Here is a 21,496-nt window from a genome sequence, read left to right on the forward strand (position 1 = left end):
GTCCTCCCATTCTACCCACTTGGGGCAGCAAAATGACTTGAGACAGCCCTGCCTTATAGCTAACCAGAAGGAAATAAACATGGCTTGCCTCCCTCTATTTCCCCCTTCCCTCTGCCGCCCCACCAGCCACAGCCAGGACACTCACCTGGAGCTTCCTTCTAGAGCTCGTTGTATTTCTTCCCACAACGGGCCTTACTCCTAATGTGTGTGTGTATACACACACACAAACACATACATATATACATTAAGTGTTTTGTAAAATTCATCTCTTGGGGAAAATACTAACTACATCTAAAGACATTTCAAAAGGTTTTACTGGGTTTAAACTGATTATATGTATATATATTTTTTCAAACTGTTAATGAAAGGCAGAATATAAAACTGGTAAGTAAGTATAGAGCTACCAAAACTCCAACATGGGCAGACAGAACTGTCTCAGCAATTTTGTCCTGCTGCCCCCAAACTCAAAGCCAGCTGCCCTTTCTCCAGCCAAATTCAGATTAGGAAACTGTCACTCTGAAGTGAGCCGTGTGACTCATGAAAGCTCCTCCCTTTGCCACAAATGTGGTTAGTCTTTAAGGTGCTTCTGGACTCCTGTCTCCTGTCTAGGACTCTGTTTTGTTTGGCTGTTCTGGAAAAGTGATTGAATCTGTTACACATATTCTCCCGCATTGTGAATTTTATCAAGAAGAAAGATTGCAATTAATTATTCCACTCCTCTCTAAATTTATACCACTGAAGTATTATATGGACTTTAGGTCTGAACTACTCTGGAAATATCTCATGGAAGATGCACAGAAATCTGTAACTTATGCAATAGCAAAATTCTGTACTATAGCAATTAGAAAGTGAAAATGTTTGGAATTATCACAATAGTTTTCCTGAACTCCGAGTTTTATGAGTATTAGATGGTTTTAAGAGATGTTTTGATCTTATGCTGGTTTTTGACCGTCATAGACATTGACTGACTGACTGACTGACTGTTTGGCTGGTCGGAAGGCCGCCTGCCTAACTCTTCCCGTGGTTCTTCCCAGTGGCCGACGAAGAAGGGCCGTCAGACCCCTTAGCATCCTCCTCACACAGTGCTGGCCAGATGTCCCGATTGTCTTCCCCTTTAGCCAAGAGGAAAAAGAAGGAAATCGAAATGCTGGAGGAAGAAGCCCAAGAACTGCTGTCACATTTCAGCCACCACAACGTGGATGCTCTTCTGAAGGTCACGCGCAACACCCTAGAAGCCATACGCAAGCGCATTCAGGCCTCTTCTGCCATCAGCTTCTTAGGTAGGGACTCTTTCTTCCCCTTCTCTTAAACTGGGAAGAAGCAGCAGGGCATGATATTTCTTACAAAAATTAGGACCCCACCACCATCCCCCCCCCTTTTGCCTTCAGATTTTTTTTCTCCAAACCTACAGGGGGTCCTCCAAGTTAGCTGCAAAATCTCCCTAGTCTGTTCATGGCTCTGATCTACAGATTTAGGTATCTGCAGATGGGGCCATGCTGACTATTGTATATATTGGTAGCCTTTAACGAACTGTGGTGAAAGCTGGATTCAGGTGGGTAGCCATGTTGGTCTGAAGCAATAAAATGAAAGCATGCAAATGAAAGCTTATATCTAGAATTAAACTTTCTTGGTCTTAAAGGTGCCACTACTGGCACCTTTCTGTAGGGAATGCTATTCCAGAGGAATATGATAAATAACTTCTTTGGGTAGAGGCATGTCTACGTTGACAGTATTGCTCCTGAAACAGAAATCACACGGGGTACAGAAGCTTAGTGCTTTTGTTGCCTGAGACCCTACTGTGGAGAGACAGAAACTGGATATCAGGCATGGTGCAGATTCTGGTAGTCTAGTGCTCATCGAGTCCGGTGCATATGTTTGGGTAAAAGTGTAGCCTAGTAGAAGGCACAGTGGCTTTTGTGGGAGCTGAATGTATGTCCTGTGCGCATCTGATCTATGCAAATCATGTCCTCTTTCCTTCCCAATGGAATAAGACACATAGGTGAGCTGGTTGGACATGATTGGAGGGTCACTATCTGTGCATGGTCTCTTTGTACCATGTCAGACCTGGCTTTTTGAAGAGCAGAAATAACCCCAACTCCAAAAATAAAACAGGACCACTAGCGCTGCTGTGGCAATGTCATGTATTTTTTAAAAAGGTAGTATCAAAAAGCCAGCTGGCATGTTACTTTTTCCAAATAAACCCTCCTCCTATTGAATCTAATGACTTGACCCACTGGAGGTTGAATTAATAAGTGGATTTATAAGCTGTTCATTTCCATTTAGATAACGAGAGTGCCTCCAAGCAGAAACTGAGTGCTCAGCCTATCTTTAAGGCTGGCATTTTCCTTTCCATTCCCCATTTTGCGATGGTGCCAGCCCTTGATGAAGTCCAGCAAACCATCAACAAAGCTGTGGATAGCATTGTGAGCGTCATGAAAGGGGTTGGTCAATGGAGTAAAGAGAGACTATCAAAGGTGTGTGTTTTGTGTTAAGTCTGTTGCCTTATTTTTAAAAGTTGGTTGAGCCATTATGAGAGCTTTGGTTAGTTAAAGGATTTAATGATTAAAATTTGCATGATAGTCAAAGCTGCAAAAAAGCAATCTGCGTGTGGCACAGCAGGGCCTCATGGAAGGTGCGTTGCCTCCTGAATGTGACCAGGGTGGGAGGGGGGAGGCAATGTCGTTTGTAAGGTTTTGTAAGATTGCCTTCTGCAGATTATATAAAACCTGCATTACTTTTTAAAAATGGAATCGGCTGCTTGATTAATTATAGGTGACCTTTGAGTAGATTAAAATATATATATATTATTTGATTAGCTGGTGAATCACTTCAACATGAAAAGCTGCTTGATACCGCGGGGTACCCCGGGCTCGTCATGGTCCGTCTCTGTCTGCTCTGACTGGGGGCAGATGTCCAGGGTGGTCTTTCACAGCACATCCTGCCTGCTCCTTTTAACTGGAGATGGTGGGGATGGCACCTGGGACTGTCTGCATATAAAATAGATGCTCTTCCAGTAATCCAGGAATATTAGATACCGCTGTACTAGGTTCTTAAATACTCCAGTCCTAGGTTCTGTTTGCGGACTTATATTCAAGCTAAAATATAAAATGTTTATTTATTGTGCAGAAAAAGATACTAGAAAGAAAAATAGCAGCTTTACAGAGTGATGGTGATTCTGAGAACGAAACGAGAGAAACTGAAACTGGAAACATCCACGGTAATGCTTTGGACACGTCACTATTTAGGAGTACTGCCTCTATTAGGATTTAAACAGGGTGTCTTGCTACTGCTGTGTGTGTTGTTGATGTGTCGAATTCCCTAGTATTTGGTCTGCCTTGTGGCAGAGCTATAATACTGAATCATTCTAAACAATTGGCTGGGTGTGAGCTTGCAGATGCAATCGTAGCTGTATAGTATTGTCTCTTGGTGGCCTTGACTGCCACCTCATAGGATCTCATAAACGTCCTATAGGATGTTCTTGAAGCTTTGCCACAAGAGCGCCGCCACTGTCTCTCTAGCCATCTTAACCCCTACTTCACCAGCTGCAACTCCTGGGTAAACCATGGAGTGAGCCTAGAACAGGGGCACAGAGGGTGCCCGAGAGCGATCTCGTCGATGACTATCAGGAGTTGGCTATGCTGGTCCTCTACAAGCTCATCTAACAATCTGCCAGAGGGCTTCAGGTCCCGAAGAGCCATCTGAAGCCACACTGGGTCCATTTGGCTCTGTGGGTGAGCCAAAATAGGCTTGGTGCCCAAGCAGGGTTGGAGTGAAACATTCAAACGGGCCTTTAAGGCAAAGTGGTCCGACCATGGTAATGCCAAAGCAGTAATCCGGTCCACTGTAACCCCCGTGGTGAAGATCAAATTAAGCATGTGTCCAGCCCGGTGAGTGGGAGCGTTTATAAATTGGGGGAGTCCGACAATGTTCCCTCTAAGCTGTGGAGTCTTGTGAGCAAAAATTCTACTATGTGAGCTACTGGCATGAAAGTTGTGAGCGAGCGATTTGGCTACTGCATAAATTAGTTTGCTCTGGAGCCATCCTTCCTGAGCTAAGACAAAAATGTATGAGCTGGAGGCTAAAAAACTGTGAGCTAGCTCACACTAGCTCAGCTTAGAGGGAACACTGGAGTCCGAGTGCCGCCATGGCCGACACCAGGTCCGTTGCCTGAGTGGAGGTCGCGTCCTCAGCATGGACATTGAAATCACCCAGGACTATCAGTCCTGAATCAGCTGCAGGGTTTTTAAATATCCAGAATGTTCTGACAGTTTATTGTCATGCCCCATCGATAGTCCTTCCCCCCTCAGTGCCTCCAGTACAAAAACTTTGTCCCCTTAATACCAGCACCCATTGAACCAGCTGTACCCTCTTTCTTTATTGCTTCCAAATCTTGTGGGGAATAAGCAGCCTTTAGTTTCTCCATCCACCCCCCCCGCATCTCCCCCTACCTTCACATGGGTACGAATCATGACCCCCCCCCCAACTGGGTGGGTGTAAACATAGTGTCTATCAGGGCTATTTTTGGGCAGGAACGCACAGGAACAGAGTTCCAGCTGGCTCCTAAGTTGGCCACACCCAAAAGGAACTCATTAGCATAATAGGCCACACCCAACAGCAGAAACTCATTTGGATTGGCTACATTAGGGGTGTGTGGCCTAACATGCAAAGGAGTTCCTGCTACAAAGAAAGGCCCTGGGTTTTGACAACAAAAAAGGTCAACAGAATAAGAAGCAAAAGGTGGGTGTGGCTGGATGACCACACTTCTGGTAACATGGGGGTGTGGCCTAATGGGCTAATGAGTGGCACAGTCAGGGGGTGTGGCCTAATATGCTAATGAGTTTCTGCTGCTGGGTGTGGCCTATTATGCTAATGAGTTCCTGCTGGGCTTTTTCTACCAAAAAAGCCCTGGTGTCTATGATCCCATCACATTGGCTAACTTGCTGCGGTAGGTGGGATAGAGCATCAGCCAGGAAATTGGACTTCCTTGGGAGGTGCTTGAGGGTGAAACGAGACTTAGAGAAGAGCTCCGCCCGGCGCAGCTGCTTTGCGTTCAAGTGCCGGGGATTTTTCAACGCTTCTGAATTTTTATGGTTGGTCCACGCTTCGGAAAGGACCTGGGCCCCTTCTAGCCAATGTCTCCAAGTAGCCAAAGCCAACTTCATTGTGGATGCCTCCTTGTCCCAGACAGCCACAATTTCTCTCTGTGCTGGAAAACGTTTTTGAAACGCAGGTGAGTGGGTGCAACGTCTCATCTGGGCCCTTCTACAAAATAGCCCCCCACCCCCGATTGCTACGTATGAGGCATCCACCTGGACAATAAATGGCTTCGTTTCCTCCAGGTGGTGGTGGAGTATAGGCTCCGAGGTAAAGAAAGCTTTCAGTTATTTAAAGGCTTTCCCTGCAGAATTGCATTAAGTCCCACAGGGCACGCGTGATATTCGGAAGAGAGTGCCACCCGTTTGGGGCCAGGGCCCTGGTCGAGGATAGCTGAATATCTCTTGGGCCGTGGACCGCCAGAAAGTTCTTATCAAATAGCATACCGGATCCACTTCAGGGTGCTGGTTTTGACCTTTAAAGCCCTATATGGCGGGGGCCTGCCTTTCCCCAGAGAGCACTGAGGTCAGGGTCACAAAATCGCCTGACTCTCCCTGGTCCAAAAGACACCAGATTGGCCATCACCAGAGCCAGGGTCTTCTCAGTGGTAGCTCCACACTGGTAGAATGAGCTCCCGGAAGACATCAGGGCCCTGCAGGACCTCGTACAGTTCTGCAGGGCCTGTAAAACGGAGCTCTTCCACCAGGACTTCGGTTATGAGCCGCCACTGATGAATGAGCTATCAAAAACTGAACATGTTACGGCCCTCAAGTTACTGTCATTAAGAACAACTTTGGATATTGGCCTTTCTACATCGGACCATCTTATAGCAATCGCCATCTGCACTTATTTGCACTTTATGTAAATTGTTTGTTTACGTGAAATTGTATAGTATTGCATCTGTGCATTGGTGTTTTATTTTAACTTGTTGTACGCCACCATGAGCCAGCTTCCGCTGGCAAGGCGGGATGTAGAGCGAAATAAATAAATAAATAAATGAGCGTAATGCCCTTCAGGAGGTATACCAGGAGAGGCAGTCCCGAAGATATGTGGGTGCCTGACCATGAAGGGCCTTAAAGGTAGATACCATAACCTTGAGCCTGATCTGGTAATCCACTGGAAGCCAGTGCAGCTCTCATAGCACATGTTGAATGTGTGCTGTATGCGGAATCCCTGTAAGGACCCTTGGTGAGGGGTCAAAGTTGGATAAATCCCTGCATGTTTCCCTAATCACTACACATAGCACCTTGTGGGAGGAAGGGCAATGTACACTAAAAAAATGTCACAGAGTGAAGTGGTAACCTCCATTCCCTGGGACTGTGAACCTGACCTAATCCCCACCCCCACCCCCATAGATGCTGTTGCCAGAAGTTTAAAGCGAATGGAGATCTAACCACGATGTCTTGTCTTCTTACTTTAGGCTGTATTTGTGTTTCACAGCTGGGTGACTTGTTTGACAATCTGTAACAAACTTTAAAATGCCTTAACATCCTGTCCTCAAGTCCCTCTTTCTAAATGTGTCTTTTTGGCTTCTTTTTTTTTAAAAAGATGCTGCTTCACATACGGCCTCTCTGATCTTGCCTGCTCCTGTCCAAAACAAAAACTACTACAAAAGTGTTTCGGAGAACAAGGAAATCATTAAGCTGATGTCTGTTCTCAGTACAAGCATAAATTCTACCAAAAGGGTAAATGCAAGATCTGGTTCTGTGAATCTGCAGGGGTTGATTTGGGGAGAAAAAGCAGTTCAGCATTATAACTTGGTCCAGCTGGTGGGCTCTCTGGAACACATCTGAAAATCGTGGAGCGAAGTAGCCTGGGGTAGTGTGAATTGCCTCTATGACAAACCTTTGCTTGTAGATATTCCCTCAGTTGATCATTTTTTACCTAAACCTCTCTGATCAACACATGTGATCACTGTTGGGATTGCTTAATGTATTAGATTTTAAAGCTTTAATTTTTTTTGTCCTAATAAATTGTTTCTCTTTTTAAAAACCGGGTAAATTAACCATGTTAATTACTTGTGCTTATTACCCATTTTCACGGAGAGCAATTTAATGAGCCATTTAAATCAAACTGCTGAGTGGCAGTCCCCACTGCTCAGCTGTTTGGAGACCCCTGCTTTCTGGTCCCTGCAGCTTTTTGTGGGGAGCAGAAAGCAGGAATTTTGAATGGCTGGGGGCCATTTAAACACATTTTTTGTTCCCTGTTGAAAACTGGGGGGGGGGGCAGAAAGCAGCGGTTTAAATGGCTCAGAGCAATTTCACCCCATGCTTTGTGCTCCCTGCCTCTTTTCACGGGGAGCAGAAAGCAGGGGTTTAAATGGCTCAGAGCAATTTCACCCCATGCTTTGTGCTCCCTGCCTCTTTTCACGGGGAGCAGAAAGCAGGGGTTTAAATGGCTCAGATTTCAGCCTTTCCCGAACTGCCACGGACCACCATGAACTTCCTTATAATTCATGGAAGTTCATGGCAGCTCTTAAGTTCATGAGCATCGCTTTGCGAACCACGAACCGACCAAAATTCATCATGAACTTCTGTTTATGAGCTGGTTCGTGCCCAGCCCTATTGAGAATTCAGAGAACCTGCTTAACCTATTGTTAGAAAGTTATAATATTCTAGTGCCCTTTAAAAAAAAAAAATTAAGCCTCACAGTAGCCAGGGGAGGAAGTGGCTGGCACGGAGACAGGGTTGGGGAAAATGGCTGCCATGCGAGCCCAAAAATACAAATTTTCCCACCTATACTGCAGCCATCCAGGTTTTACTGCAATCTTTCCCAAAACTTTGGAGAAAAGCAGGTTTGAGAAAGATTGGAGAAAAGCCAAGGAAATCCCTGTAGGTCCATGGATATACCATGAACCACATATGGAAATGTCCACAATGTGTGCAGCCTCTCCCCAAACTGTTCTCACTTCTGTTGAAACTAGATGTTAGGTTTTTAAATTCTCATTTGGCTCATTCAAGTGGCAGCTCTGGGCACTAAACCCCCCAAAACGGCTGGGGCCAAGTTTAGTTTGGGGCTGCAGCATGGGTGGAGGATCCAAACCAAAAATGCCCGTTGTCTGCCCGTGCAGCATTCAGTGCTTATGCAGCTCTTGAATGGGATGAATAACAGCTGCTGGGGGGGGGTCTTTTTGGGTAAGGAAAACAGCATGGGGCAAACAGTGAAGCTCTTCCTGTCCCTGCACCCTGGTCCTGATCAGTGCTCCCTCTAAGCTGTGGAGTCTTGTGAGCAAAAATTCTACTTTGTGAGCTACTGGTATGAAAGTTGTGAGCGAGCGATTTGGCTCCTGCATAAATTAATTTGCTCTGGAGTCATCCTTCCTGAGCTAAGACAGAAATGTGTGAGCCAGAGGCTAAAAAACTGTGAGCTAGCTCTCATTTAACTCAGCTTAGGGGGAACACTGGTCCTGATCCAAATTGGCCCCTGTGGTGCTTGGGAATGTGGTTCCCAGCTGCTGCTACCTGACTGATCCAAGTGAGAACTGGGCCAGAGGAACCCCAACCCAACTTGTTAAAAAACGTGATGTCTAGTTTGACCCTTGAAGATTTACGTATTTATAGATTTTTGTCTTTGGGGATCTTTACTCTGCCTAAGCTTCTCTGCAAGGCATAGAGGCAAAACACTGCAGTGACCCCGGCCAAATACACGCCACCTTACTTTGCGACTCCTTATTGTTTCAGGAAGTTCTTCTTGCCTTGGAACGTTTCAAATGTTACCACCACATCTGGCAGAGGGAGAAAGAGGAAGCCATTGAAAACGTCGTCAAAGGAAGCCCTTTGCTGTCTGAGTTTGAATCCCAGATCCTTTATTACAGAGACTTAGAACTAGAAATTAACTCAGAGCCTGAATTCATATGCGTGGGAACTATTGCACTGTATACTGGTATGGCAGTTTTGATTTTCAGCTGTCTTGAACAATCTCAGTTGTTGCTTTCACATGACATTAATAGAGTCTGAGAATGTTGACTAAAACATCACATTTCTTCTTACTGTACACTTGTTGGTCCTGACAAAGTATATTATGCATTATAAAGCCATTTTTTTGTCTCTGTCAGCTGCTTGCAATAGGAAGAAGGGAGTGTGTGGATTCAGGAAGGGGGTGGGGACACTGCTGTTTCTTGGTAACCGGCTGCCCTGTTCTCATCTTTGTTTCCCAGTGGATCTAAAGTTGGCCCTGACAGCAGAGACCAAAGCTTGGATGGTTGCATTTGGGCGACACTGTAACAAGAAATACAGGTCAGAGATGGAAAATATCTTTAACTTCGTAGAGGAAATCAACAAAAAACTGAACCGTCACATCAAAGACTTGGATGACATCAGAATAGCCATGGCTGCATTAAAAGACATTCGAGAGCAACAGATCGCCATAGATTTCCAAGTGGGACCCATTGAGGTAATCTGAAAGGGAGCTCTGGCCCTTGTTTCTTGTTCTGAACTCCTGTCACTGTAGGCTTGCTTTATTGATATCCCTTCTTTAATAGAAGACTCAAGGTGAGAGTACAGTAGCACCTTAAAGACCAAAAGACGTCCAAGGTATAACCCCTGACACGGATATCGCCAGCCAGCCTGATCTCGTCAGGTCCCAGAAGCTGAGCAGGGTGAGCCTGGGTGGGCACTTGGATGGGAGCCCCCCCAGGAAGACCAGGGCCATGACGTGGAGGAAGGCAGTGGCCAAGCACCCCCCTCCGTCTCTTGCCTTCCCTGCAAGGCATAGAGGCAAAACACTGGCCCCACGGGTGGTGAAAAGTATGCAGACGGAGAGTGATTTCAGCTAAGCATACCTTTATTAGTTAAGAACAAAGACAAGTGACCGGCTCGCAGGCTTAAACACTGTCCTCACACACAGTAACCTCAGCTACTGCTCCTCAGCAGTGAAGGAAAGGCAAATAATAAAACACTCACTGTTATGTACTGAGCCTAAGCCTTTCCTCTAGCTGTACCTAGAACAGGCTGAGCTTGCTTCTCTAGAACAATAGCTTGCCAGGAACCAGGAACTAACCAATAGATAAGCAGTGTAATGTAAATAGCCTATCACTGGGAGTGTGTGTGTATTGGGTGTGGTGTTTTTCATGCTTATAAGCAGGGCTCCAGCCCTGCTAGCTTGTTCTTGTAGTGTGCTGAAATCACTGAATAAACTAGAGCCGATCACTGCAATGTGTCCAGAACCCGGGATTTAACACTCTCCACTCCAGCAGCAGCTCCCTCTCCTGCCCCTTCTCAGAGCCCAGCTGGCTCCATAGCCGTTGTCTGATTTCTTCTCCATCTCTGGGAAGGTTCTGATACAAAGTCTGGATGCCTCATTACCATGTGGAACAAATGTGATTGTTATTCCCCCCCCCATTCATTTTGCCAGCATACCACAAATGTCTGTGTGTGTGTGTTAGGTGCCATGAAATCACCTCTGACTTATGGTGAGCCTGTGGAGTAACATCCTCCAAAGTATCCTATCAGTGACAATCTTGCTTGGGTCCTGTAAAGTGAGGGCCACAGAGGCGTCCTTTATTGAGTCAATCCATTTTATGCTGGGGTTTCCTTCTTTCCTGTCACCTTCAACGTTCCTTAGCAGTATTGTCTTTTCCAGGGGGTCTGGTCTTCTCACAACGTGACCAAAGTAAAATAGCCTCAGTTTAGTCATCATAGCTTCCATGGATAATACAGACTTCATTTGATCAAGAAGTTGCTTACTTGTCTTTGTGGCAGTCCATGGTATCTGTAAAACTCTCCTCCAGTACTACATTTTACTTGAAAGTTTTCTTCCTGACAGGTTTCTTCGTTATTTGACTTCCACACCCATATGCCTTGTAACAGGGAATACCATTACCTTTTTGATCTTGGTCTCCAGTGGCACTTCCTTGCCCTGAAGGACTTTCCTGGTTTCTTGATGTTTGCTCTTCTATGTCTCAGTCTTCTGAGCTCTTGGTCACAGTCTTCTGTGTGGTTGATGATTGAGCCAAGGAACAGAAAAGCAGAAAATCTTGAACAATTTCAGTTTTATTCGTTGTCAGCTTTAACATTGTGTAATTCCTCTGTAGTCCACAACTGTAGGTTTCCACATAAACATTTGACTCCAGCTTAAGTTGCATTTCGTGGAATGCTTGTATCATGTAAACTAAAGGCAAAGAATCTGTTGAAATAAGTGTGGTTATGTGCAGTACCTTCCTTGTAGCTGAGTGTGGATATTTATGTGTTACCGAAAAGAGGCTTCATGCTCAGGGTATGTGTGCACAAAACAAGATTTCTTGATTGGGTGCACGATAGTTGAGATCCTAGCATTAGCGTCAGTGGTCACCACCCTGAGCCTGCCTTGGCGGGGAGGGCAGGGTACAAATCAAATCAATCAATCAATCAATAACCCAATTCATAAACCATTTTACATTCGTGTACATGCTTCATTATGTAAAAACCGTATGGGTGTTCCTGATGGGGTGAATTAGGGTCAATTCTGCATAGTTCTTAACTTAAAACAGTGATTGATTACTTATTATTTATTTAGTTTCCTCAATCAATGCTTTGACCAGCTTGCTATTTCACAGGATCCAGTTATTGCTTACCAGGTGAGCCTTAATGGCACATTAAAGGTAAAGGTAAAGGTTCCCTTGCTCGAAGGCCAGTTGAGTCCGACTCTAGGGTTGCGGTGCTCATCTCCGTTTCAAAGCCGAAGAGCCAGCACTGTCCGAAGACGTTTCCGTGGTCATGTGGCCGACATGACTAAACACCAAGGCGCACGGCACGCTGTTACCTTCCCACTGAAGTGGTCCCTATTTATCTACTTGCAATGTCTTGCTTTCGAACTGCTAGGTTGGCAGGAGCTGGAACCAGAGACGGGAGCTCACCCCGTCTTGCGGCACCCGGGTCTTGAACTGCAGAACTCCTGACCTTCCACAGCCTGCAGTTCAGCGTCTTAACCACTTGAGCCACCGCAGCCACCGTAATGGCACATTACGTTGCATAAAAATACATCCTTGGGGGGCAGATTAGTTGTAACAGTTGGGAAACCTCTCTATTGTTGGGGTGAGCAACTCAGCATGCCTGGACACGGTGTGTGTGTGTGTGTGTGCGTGCCTCATCACTCCAAGGGTGTATATAGGTGTTTCCCTCCTTGAAGGGGATGCCTCTCTTTGTCTGAATCTGGGAGCTGTCCTCTGACCCCTCCTTCCTTTGTCCTCTCTCTCACTTTACATGGCCTTCCTCGGAGACATGTGTCTCTGCAAGTCTCTCCTGTCAGAGCAATGCCTTTGCACTCCCACACACAGGATACCCGACAAGCTGCACCTTTTGTGATAGGGAAAGTACTCTTTAGTTTAGGCTTAACTTCTCTTCTTTTGACTGCAACCTGAATGTGAACTGGATTTGCTTGAATAAAAGTAAGTTTATCTTTTTTGCAATGTATTTCTTGGGAGATTTATTGACTGCGCTCAGTACCACACTTCCATGACTGGGCAAACTCTGCTGTATTAAACCAAATATCCCAATATATATTTGTGCCATTTACCTCCAGTTGCGAATATGTTCACTCCTCAGCGCAAAATCACCGTTTCTTCTTGACTTGTATAGGCATTGAAGACATACCCAGTACCTGACCATAAAGTGTGCAGTTTGGTCTTAAGTTACATTTTAGGCTAGCCGGGTTCTGTGCACCTTTAACAGGACATCCTCCTGCTGTTTCCCTCTTGGTTTAATTTTGTGCACGTGTGACTTAGATTGTATGCTGATAGGTACCATGCTTGTTTTGGCAGGAGTCCTATGCAATGTTACATAAATATGAATTGCTGGTGGCCAAGGAAGAGATGGAGAAAGTGGACACACTGCGTTATACCTGGGAGAAACTGCTGGTCCGAGCAAATGAAGTACAGAATGAATTGGTTGCACTGCAGCCCAAATTCAGGGGAGAGCTAATAAGCACAGTGGAAACATTTGTTGAAGACTGTGATCACTACTACTTGGATTATGACAAGGTATGCTGTTCTTGGTCTCAAGACTAGAGATGATTAAGTCTGTTTTGCCAGACAGTGCCAACTCACAGCCCAAGACAATAACTCATAATCGGTCACAAGGGAGGCCAGGGAGGATCTCCAAGGGGACCTGTAAAAGGTAAAGGTAAAGGTTTCCCTTGCTCGAAAGCCAGTCGAATCCGACTCTAGGGTTGCGGTGCTCATCTCCGTTTCAAAGCCGAAGAGCCAGCGCTGTCTGAAGACGTTTCTGTGGTCATGTGGCCGGCATGACTAAACACCAAGGCGCTCGGAACGCTGTTACCTTCCCACCGAAGTGGTACCTATTTATCTACTTGCAATTTCTTGCTTTCGAACTGCTCGGTTGGCAGGAGCTGGAACTAGAGACAGGAGCTCACTCCATCATGCAGCATTTTCTGCACAGGCCATGGAAAATGCAGCTGTTATTTTTAGCAGTGCTAATTTGTATGATACGAAAGTTGATGATCTAGCCAAGAAACCAATGGCAGAATGGTAGCTCTTAAAACCAAGGATCGTATCTTTTCTGAAATACTTTAGGAGATTTAGCTTCTGATATTATCACCTTTCTTTTCCTCTTCCAGAATGGTCCCATGGCGGCTGGTCTGGAACCTCAGGAGGCGAGTGACAGGCTTGTCATGTTCCAGGTATTCTTCGCATCCTTCCGCTCATTTCGGGTGAAGGTTCTGGAAACTGCCCATGATAGACTTTTAATGGAATGTTGCAGTGTGACTCCTAGTGGAATGACATCCTATCCTGCCCTTTCTCTGCTGTTTTTCAGCCTTGGTATTGTTGGTGGTCTGAACCTCACACCACTGGTCTCAAAGCAAAGATGGATGAAAAGAAGGGAAAGGGCAAAAAAAAGAGAGGAAGTCTGGTCTAGGCTTCACATCTATAATACTATAATACTAGCATGTTTGTATCTGAGGGTGCATTTACACATGCACCTAACCTGTAGTTTTTATGCATGCATTTATGGCTCACACGTCACATTCACGCACACGTGCAGGTATAATCAATGGTGCTTGATGCAGTTAGTTGGACTGGAAGCAGATGGCAAAGCCAAAAGGTGCACTTAAAGATAAATGGGATTTAGAATAAGAAGAAGTTTAGAAATCCATCCTGAAGTAGCAGTCATCTTCCTTACTATAAACTTTTTTCAATATGTGTATGACTGATGGCGCTAGTTGTCAAGATGGTGTTAGTCCTGTTACCTGGACTGGCTCAGTTTTTAGACTAGTTTTAAGACTTGCACAGGAGAGTGGGAATTCAGAGATCATCTCTAGGAAAGGAAGACGTGTGACAAATTCCACCCTGATTCTTTGCTCTTTTAGCTCTTGTTTAGGTAGTCTGTGGAAAATGTGGGCTACTAGTTGGCCAAATCTTCTTTAGATTAACACCCTCTGAGCTGGTTTTATGCTATTCCTTGTGATTTCAAACACCTTGAGCATTTCATTTTTAAACCCTAGAATCGGTTTGACAACCTTTATCGGAAATACGTAACCTACACGGGGGGCGAAGAGCTGTTTGGCTTGCCTGTCACTCAGTATCCCCAGCTTCTCGAGATAAAGAAGCAGCTGAATTTGTTGCAGAAACTTTACAGCTTGTACAACAATGTCATTGACACAGTGAATGGCTACTACGACATCCTCTGGTCGGAAGTGAACATCGAGAAAATTAACAGCGAACTCCTGGATTTTCAGAACAGGTGGGGAAACATGGGGAGGCCCAGTCTGCATCTCTCAAGAGTTTCTTCAGATTGTACTGAGCGTGGGGAGGGTAAGACATGTATGTGCTCCTCCCAGTTTTCAGGGACATGTCTGGAAGAACAATGGAAGGAGGATTTGATTTCCGTTAATGGTGTTTTAGGAGCTGCGGTGGCTCAAGTGGTTCAGACGCTGAACTGCAGGCTGCGGAAGGTCGGTCGTTCAGCAGTTCGAGACCCGAGTGTGCTGCATGACGGAGTGAGCTCCCGTCTCTAGTTCCAGCTCCTGCCAACCTAGCAGTTCGAAAGCAAGAAATTGCAAGTAGATAAATAGGTACCACTTCGGTGGGAAGGTAACAGCATTCCGTGCGCCTCGGTGTTTAGTCATGCCAGCCACGTGACCATGGAAACGTCTTCGGACAGCGCTGGCTCTTCGGCTTTGAAACGGAGATGAGCACCGCAACCCTAGAGTCGGACTCGACTGGCTTTCGAGCAAGGGAACCTTTACCTTTACCTTAATGGTGTTTTAGTTAAATCCTTTTTTCCCAGTGTTTCTGGGCAGTGTCTTTCAGTTGTTCTACTTTTTGTGATTTTGACAGATCTAATAATAATCTAATAATTAGGGCCACAGTGGCTCAGAGGTTAAGACGCTGAGCTGCAGACTGGAAGGTCGGTAGCTCTGCAGTTTGAGACCTGAGTGCCATGTGACGGAGTGAGCTCCCGTCTCTGGCCCCAGCTCCTGCCAACCTAGCAGTTTGAAAGCAAGAAATTGCATGTAGATAAATAGGAACCACTTCGGTGGAAGGTGACAGCGTTTTGTGTGTCTCGGCATTTAGTCATGCTGGCCACATGACCACAGAAACGTCTTCAGAGAGCGCTGGCACTCAGTTAATGTGGGCACTGGTCTTTTTGAAGTTTTGCCTGTGTGGGCGTTGGTCAAATTACTGTCGTGTTATCAGAACAAAGTTTGAGTCCAGTGACACCTTTAAGACCAACAAAGTTTTATTCTGGGTGGAAGCTTCCATGTGTGTCGTGGACCCGCCTCCGGCTGAGGTGCAGCCAGACTCTGAGTTGCTCCCTGAGTCCAGCCCGGGTGAGGAGGACCAGTCTGACTTGCGGCCTGACCAGTCTGATTGGCCACTGGAGCCCAGTGGGAGGGAGGACTCCTCAGAAGTCGAGCCTGAGTCCAGCGTGGCGAAAGGTGACTTCAGAGTAGAGGATGCTCAGGAATTCCAGACAGAGAATACTGAGCCGACTGAAGTCAGGGAGCAAGGACCTCCGGAGGCACCCACGGCTCCCCCAGACCCCCGCTCATAGGAAAAAGACAGGCTAAGATTGGAAGGCAACTGCAAGAATGCAGACAGAATAAAAGATTAATGGCCTGTGAGAGCTACGAGATGAGTCATTACAGGAGCCCTGCTAACTTTCCAGCTGCAGCTAAGACTAATTAGGGAAAAGTTACTTAAAGCTGGGTGTGAGCTGTTGCCAACTTGTGGAAGTAACATGTCACCTCACAGTGAATCCTGTGACCACAACTCTCCTGACTCTGCTCTACTCCCGTGACTCTTGGAGCGGCTTGAATCTGCTTTTGGACTCTCTCTGACTGTAACAACTGACCTTGGACTGTTTGGACTATGCTGTGAACATTCCTTTGCCCTGCTCCTGCCTGTGTGACCTGGACTTGGAGCCTGCGAGACCAGCTGGGCTACGACAGGATGCATGCATATGCATCCACACGAAAGCTTACACCCAGAATAAAACTTTGTTGGTCTGGGAGAACCGGGTTTGATTCCCCACTCCTCCACTTGCACCTGGCTGGATGACCTTGGGCAAGCCGTAGTTCTGATAAGAGCTGTTCTTGAAAAAAGAGCAGTTTCTGTCAAGAGCTCTCTCAGCCCCACCTACCTCACAGGGTGTCTGTTGTGGGGAGGGGAAGGGAAAGGAGTCTGTAAGCTGCTCTGAGACTCCTTTGGGTAGTGAAGGGTGAGGTATAAAACCAATCTCTTCATCTTCTTCTTTTCTTCTACTTGAGACCCTCTATGAACACAAGTTATTTGCCAAACTGTCTGAGTGTGAGTTTCATAGGGTGGAGGTAGACTTCCTGGGCTACCGCATTTCCCAGAGGGGATTGGAAATGGACCCGCACAAAGTGGCTGCTGTGTTGGGGTGGGAAGCCCCTCATACTAGAAGACAACTCCAATCATTCTTAGGCTTCGCTAACTTCTACCGCCCCTTCCTCCCCAATTTCGCCCAAGTAAGCCTGCCCCTCACTGACTTATTAAAGACTAAGGGGAAGGGGCGACTTCCTGTTTCAGCGACTCACTGGATGGGCACGCTCCATCGAACTCTGATGTGAGCGCCCTGAAATCGTGGCGGATGGGAGGGGACTTGGACGGTTCCGAGCCCCCCTAGAGGCCTTGTAGGGGTCCCTTGCTCTGAGACTTCTTTGGGTCGTGAAGGGCGGGGTATAAATCCAGTCTCCTCCTCCCCCTCTTAAAGGTGCCCCCACTGTGTTCTGCTGCTTCAGACTAACACAGTGACCCACCTGAATCTATCTTGCCAGCAGTTTGTCTTGCAGGATTAGATAGCATTCTGTATATGGAAAAGTGCTTTAGTGCATGAACACTATTTGAAATCACTGTTAAATATATTTGGGGATTTCTGTGGTGTACCTTTAGGTGTCGAAAGCTGCCACGAGCTTTGAAGGAGTGGCAGGCCTTTCTGGATCTGAAGAAGACCATCGATGACTTCAACGAGTGTTGCCCTTTGCTTGAGCTGATGTCCCATAAAGCCATGATGGCGCGTCACTGGAGGCACATCACCACTCTCACAGGCCACAGTTTTGATGTAGAAAGCGAGACTTTCAAACTGAAAAACATCATGGAAGCCCCTCTGTTGAAATTCAAAGAAGAGATTGAGGTATTTATGCCAGGGGGACTCTGCAGTAACAGCTGACATAACAGCACCCTTGAATGACTGTGTCTGCCAGTGCATATTCTCCACTGCACCCTGTCTCTGCAGCAGTGAGCCTGTGGTATTACGTGGGACTGAGTGGCCGTGGCTCAGTGACAGGGCGTTTGCTTGGCGTGCAGAAGGTCCCCGGTTCAATCACCGGCATCTGCAGTTAAAAAAAGGATCAGGTGATGTGAAAGACCTCTGCCTTGAGACCCTGGAATGCCACAGCCTGCCAGAATCCTGGTTAAATCAGTTCTCAACACCACTCACTTCGAAGAAAGTTTAGTTTATTGAGACGTTGATGGATACCATACTGAACACGAGCTTTGTTAGGACTGGAGATGAAAGCATGAAGATTGCAGATATATTGTGTTCAAGAAAAGGCACTAAAAATCAGGACCCAGTCACCCCACGGCATTGGCCCACCAGAAATAACAGTCAACTACCCTCCCCCCCCCCACTAAGCACATACCCCTCTACAGAAATAAAGCAAAACAACAGGTCTCTGTTGTTCTGGTCACCACACCTCAAAAAGGATATTATAGCATTGGAAAAAGTGCAGAAAAGGGCAACTCGAATGATAAAAGGGTTGGAACACTTTCCCTATGAGGAAAGGTTAAAGCGCTTGGGGCTCTTCAGCTTGGAGAAACGACGACTGAGGGGTGACATGATTGAGGTTTACAAGATTATGCATGGGAAAGAGCAGGTAGAGAAAGAGGTACTTTTGTCCCTTTCTCACAATACAAGAACTGGTGGGCACTCCATGAAATTGCTGAGTGGTCGGGTTAGAACGGATAAAAGGAAGTACTTCTTCACCCAAAGAGTGATTAAAACATGGAATTCACTGCCACAGGAGGTGGTGGCAGCTACAAGCATGGACGGCTTCAAAAGGGAATTAGATAAGCATATGAAGCAGAGGTCCATCAGTGGCTATTAGCCACAAGGTATAGATAGGAACTCTCAGTCTGGGGCAAGTGATGCTCTGTATTCTTAGTGCTGGGGGGGGGGGCAACAGTGGGAGGGCTTCTAGTGTCCTGGCCCCACTGTTGGACCTCCTGATGGCACCTAGTATTTTTGGCCACTGTGTGACAAAGAGTGTTGGACTGGATGGGCCATTGGCCTGGTCCAACATTGGCTTCTCTTATGTTCTTATGTAGCTGCCTACCATTTTTCTTCTCACATTGACACAGAGAGTACTCCATCTTTCTGTGTTATACCTCTGCGGATGCCAGTCACAGCTGCTGGTGAAACGTCAGGTCCTACCATGCCAAGACCACGGCCATACAGCTCAGAAAATCTACAACAACGAATGAACTCTGGCCGTGAAAGCCTTCTACAACATATAGATCTATGCTTGAGAGTGAAAAACTATATTTGTTAAGTGTATTACACAGATGTTAAACATCATACACCATCCTTCCTTGGGTGAATTCTACATAGTGCACATGGGGCTTCTGTGTGCTTTTGTAGATGCAGAGCTGATCAGTAGCTTGAATAGATTCAGCTGTATTGGGATATTTTAGACTATCTTCTGGGACCGGTCTCAGGTTGGATTCTTGGAATCCAGAGAGTGCTCCGCGGTGCTTCCAGAAGGGACTCGTGCCAAGAAGGAGATTTGTCTTGGACTGGGAAGGGCGGTGTTGGCTGGGGACTGGCCTCTGCTGATCTGATAGCCACGTAACGAATATGAGCAGTAGTTGCCAGAACAGTTAAAGCTTAGAGATCATAAATGGGCTAGTTGAAATTATGTGAAAAATTGGAGAAGCTGCAGTTGTGACCCACCTTTGACTCCCGTTCACAGTTCAGAAAGCCCCCTGGCACTGGAAAGTGTTCCACGGGGGCCGTCAGCAGCATCGTTCAGTTCAGTGATTAAGTACGCGGACTGTAATCTGGGAGAACTCCTCCACTTGCACCTGGCTGGATGACCTTGGGCAAGCCATAACTCTGGCACAGCTGTTCTTGGAGAAGAGCAGTTTGTGTCAGAGTTCTCTCAGCCCCGCCTACCTCCCAGGGGGTCTGTTGTGGGGAGGGGAAGGGAAGGGAGTTTGTAAGCCGCTCTGAGACACCTTTGGGTAGTGAAGGGCGGGGGTATGAATCTAATCTCTTCTTCTTCTTCTTCTTCATGGCAAACAGGCTGCCGTTGAGCACCGCCTGTGGCTTTGCTGAGTGTTGCGGCTGGTTATTGGCTTGTGGGAGGCATGAGTGGTGCAAGAGTCTCCCCCGAAGACTGTTCTGTCGCTTTGGGTGGTGTTCTGATGGGCTTGGTATGAAATGGCTAAGGCCTCTGCAGTTATTACCTGTTGCTGATTTATTAGGATATCTGTATCAGTGCCGTGAAGGAGAGGGACATTGAACAGAAGCTGAAACAGGTGATTGCCGAGTGGGACAACAAGACATTCACGTTCACAAGTTTCAAAACCCGCGGAGAGCTGCTCTTGAGGGGAGACAGCACTTCTGAGACCATTGCCAGCATGGAGGACAGCCTGATGGTGCTGAGCTCCCTCATGAGCAACAGGTGACCGGGAGATCCTTCCCCTTGTCTAATTTGGGGTTTTTTTATGTGGTCATTTCGAAAGACTCTGTCTAAACTCATGCATTTATTTCAGGTACAACACACCATTCAAGGCCCAGATACAAAAGTGGGTACAATATCTGTCTAACACGACCGATATAATTGAGAACTGGATGACTGTGCAGAATCTTTGGATATACCTGGAGGCTGTCTTTGTGGGCGGAGACATTGCAAAACAGCTTCCGAAGGTATGAACCTTTCCTGGGTCAGACGGAACCTGCCAACAAGGTAGGGTGACATTGGTTGCTAAGATGACGGGTCGATCATTTTAATGCTCTCCAAAACATACAACAAAAAATGTACTGTAAGAAGTTGGCATGAGTAACCTGGAAAAAAAATCAACCACTGGAAAGTCATCTTCTCTGACGTCCTCTTGTCTAGGCGCCATTGATGGCTCTCTCCTCTGTCTCTTGAAACAGGAGGCCAAGCGCTTCTCCAACATTGACAAGTCGTGGGCGAAGATCATGACCCGAGCCCATGAAATACCAAACGTGGTCCAGTGCTGTGTTGGAGATGAAACCATGGGACAGCTGCTGCCACATTTATTGGAGCAGTTGGAGATTTGTCAAAAGTCTCTTACAGGGTAAGACTTTTAACAGATAGCCGTGTTGGTCTGAGGCAACAGAAGGAAGTTCAAGGCCAACAGAGTTTGTTTCTGGGTATAAGTTGTTCTGGGTATAAGAATTAAACCAGACTTGGACTGACTTGGTATTCAGTAATAAAGTAGAATTTTCTGTAACATCCTGTGTGGGAAAATTCAGGCTGTATTTCTATATAAGAAAAACCTTTTAGCACAAAATAGTGGCCAGTCAGTTGAATTCCAAATTTACCTTCTCAAAATATTTATTTGCATGTGCATGACATTTCAATGCTGCAGTGTTTCAAAGCTGAGCGAGAGCAAGAGTTTATTGGAGGAATCGTACTTTAAGCTCGTAGGCTATTGTAGCAAAGACACTGCCTTGTTCTTGCTACTTTTACATTATTTCACTTAGGTGGGTCTGGGTGATCATTTCATCTAGTTCACATAATAAAGGGCTTGCAGTACTAGCCAAGGTCATCAAAGTTTTTTAACCCCTGGAAGCAGGATGAATTTTACTTTTAATGATGCATTCCTTCCCATGGTGAGATGAGGAAGATTCAGCCACTGAAAGACCATGACGGAGGGCACCTTAAAATGCGATGCTATACAAACTCATAATAATAA

At 46.3% G+C, this 21,496-nt stretch overlaps 1 protein-coding gene across 1 annotated transcript in view; it reads left to right on the forward strand.

Annotated features, from left to right (window-relative positions):
* The window catches only part of DNAH5 (dynein, axonemal, heavy chain 5), a 187,207-nt gene that overhangs the window by 47,980 nt on the left and 117,731 nt on the right, over positions 1–21,496 (forward strand). The window contains exons 19-32 of the mRNA XM_015416182.1: positions 846–875; positions 1,035–1,280; positions 2,284–2,474; positions 3,127–3,217; positions 6,643–6,779; positions 8,775–8,976; positions 9,251–9,486; positions 12,830–13,048; positions 13,645–13,707; positions 14,530–14,768; positions 17,444–17,684; positions 20,036–20,235; positions 20,327–20,480; positions 20,712–20,875. Of these exons, the coding sequence (XP_015271668.1) occupies positions 846–875; positions 1,035–1,280; positions 2,284–2,474; positions 3,127–3,217; positions 6,643–6,779; positions 8,775–8,976; positions 9,251–9,486; positions 12,830–13,048; positions 13,645–13,707; positions 14,530–14,768; positions 17,444–17,684; positions 20,036–20,235; positions 20,327–20,480; positions 20,712–20,875 (2,413 nt within the window). The remainder of the gene's footprint in view (positions 1–845; positions 876–1,034; positions 1,281–2,283; positions 2,475–3,126; positions 3,218–6,642; positions 6,780–8,774; positions 8,977–9,250; positions 9,487–12,829; positions 13,049–13,644; positions 13,708–14,529; positions 14,769–17,443; positions 17,685–20,035; positions 20,236–20,326; positions 20,481–20,711; positions 20,876–21,496) is intronic.

Source organism: Gekko japonicus, unplaced genomic scaffold, assembly GCF_001447785.1.
Source record: "Gekko japonicus isolate JY-2015 unplaced genomic scaffold, Gekko_japonicus_V1.1 scaffold502, whole genome shotgun sequence".
In the NCBI taxonomy this organism is placed as follows: Eukaryota; Metazoa; Chordata; class Lepidosauria; order Squamata; family Gekkonidae; genus Gekko; species Gekko japonicus.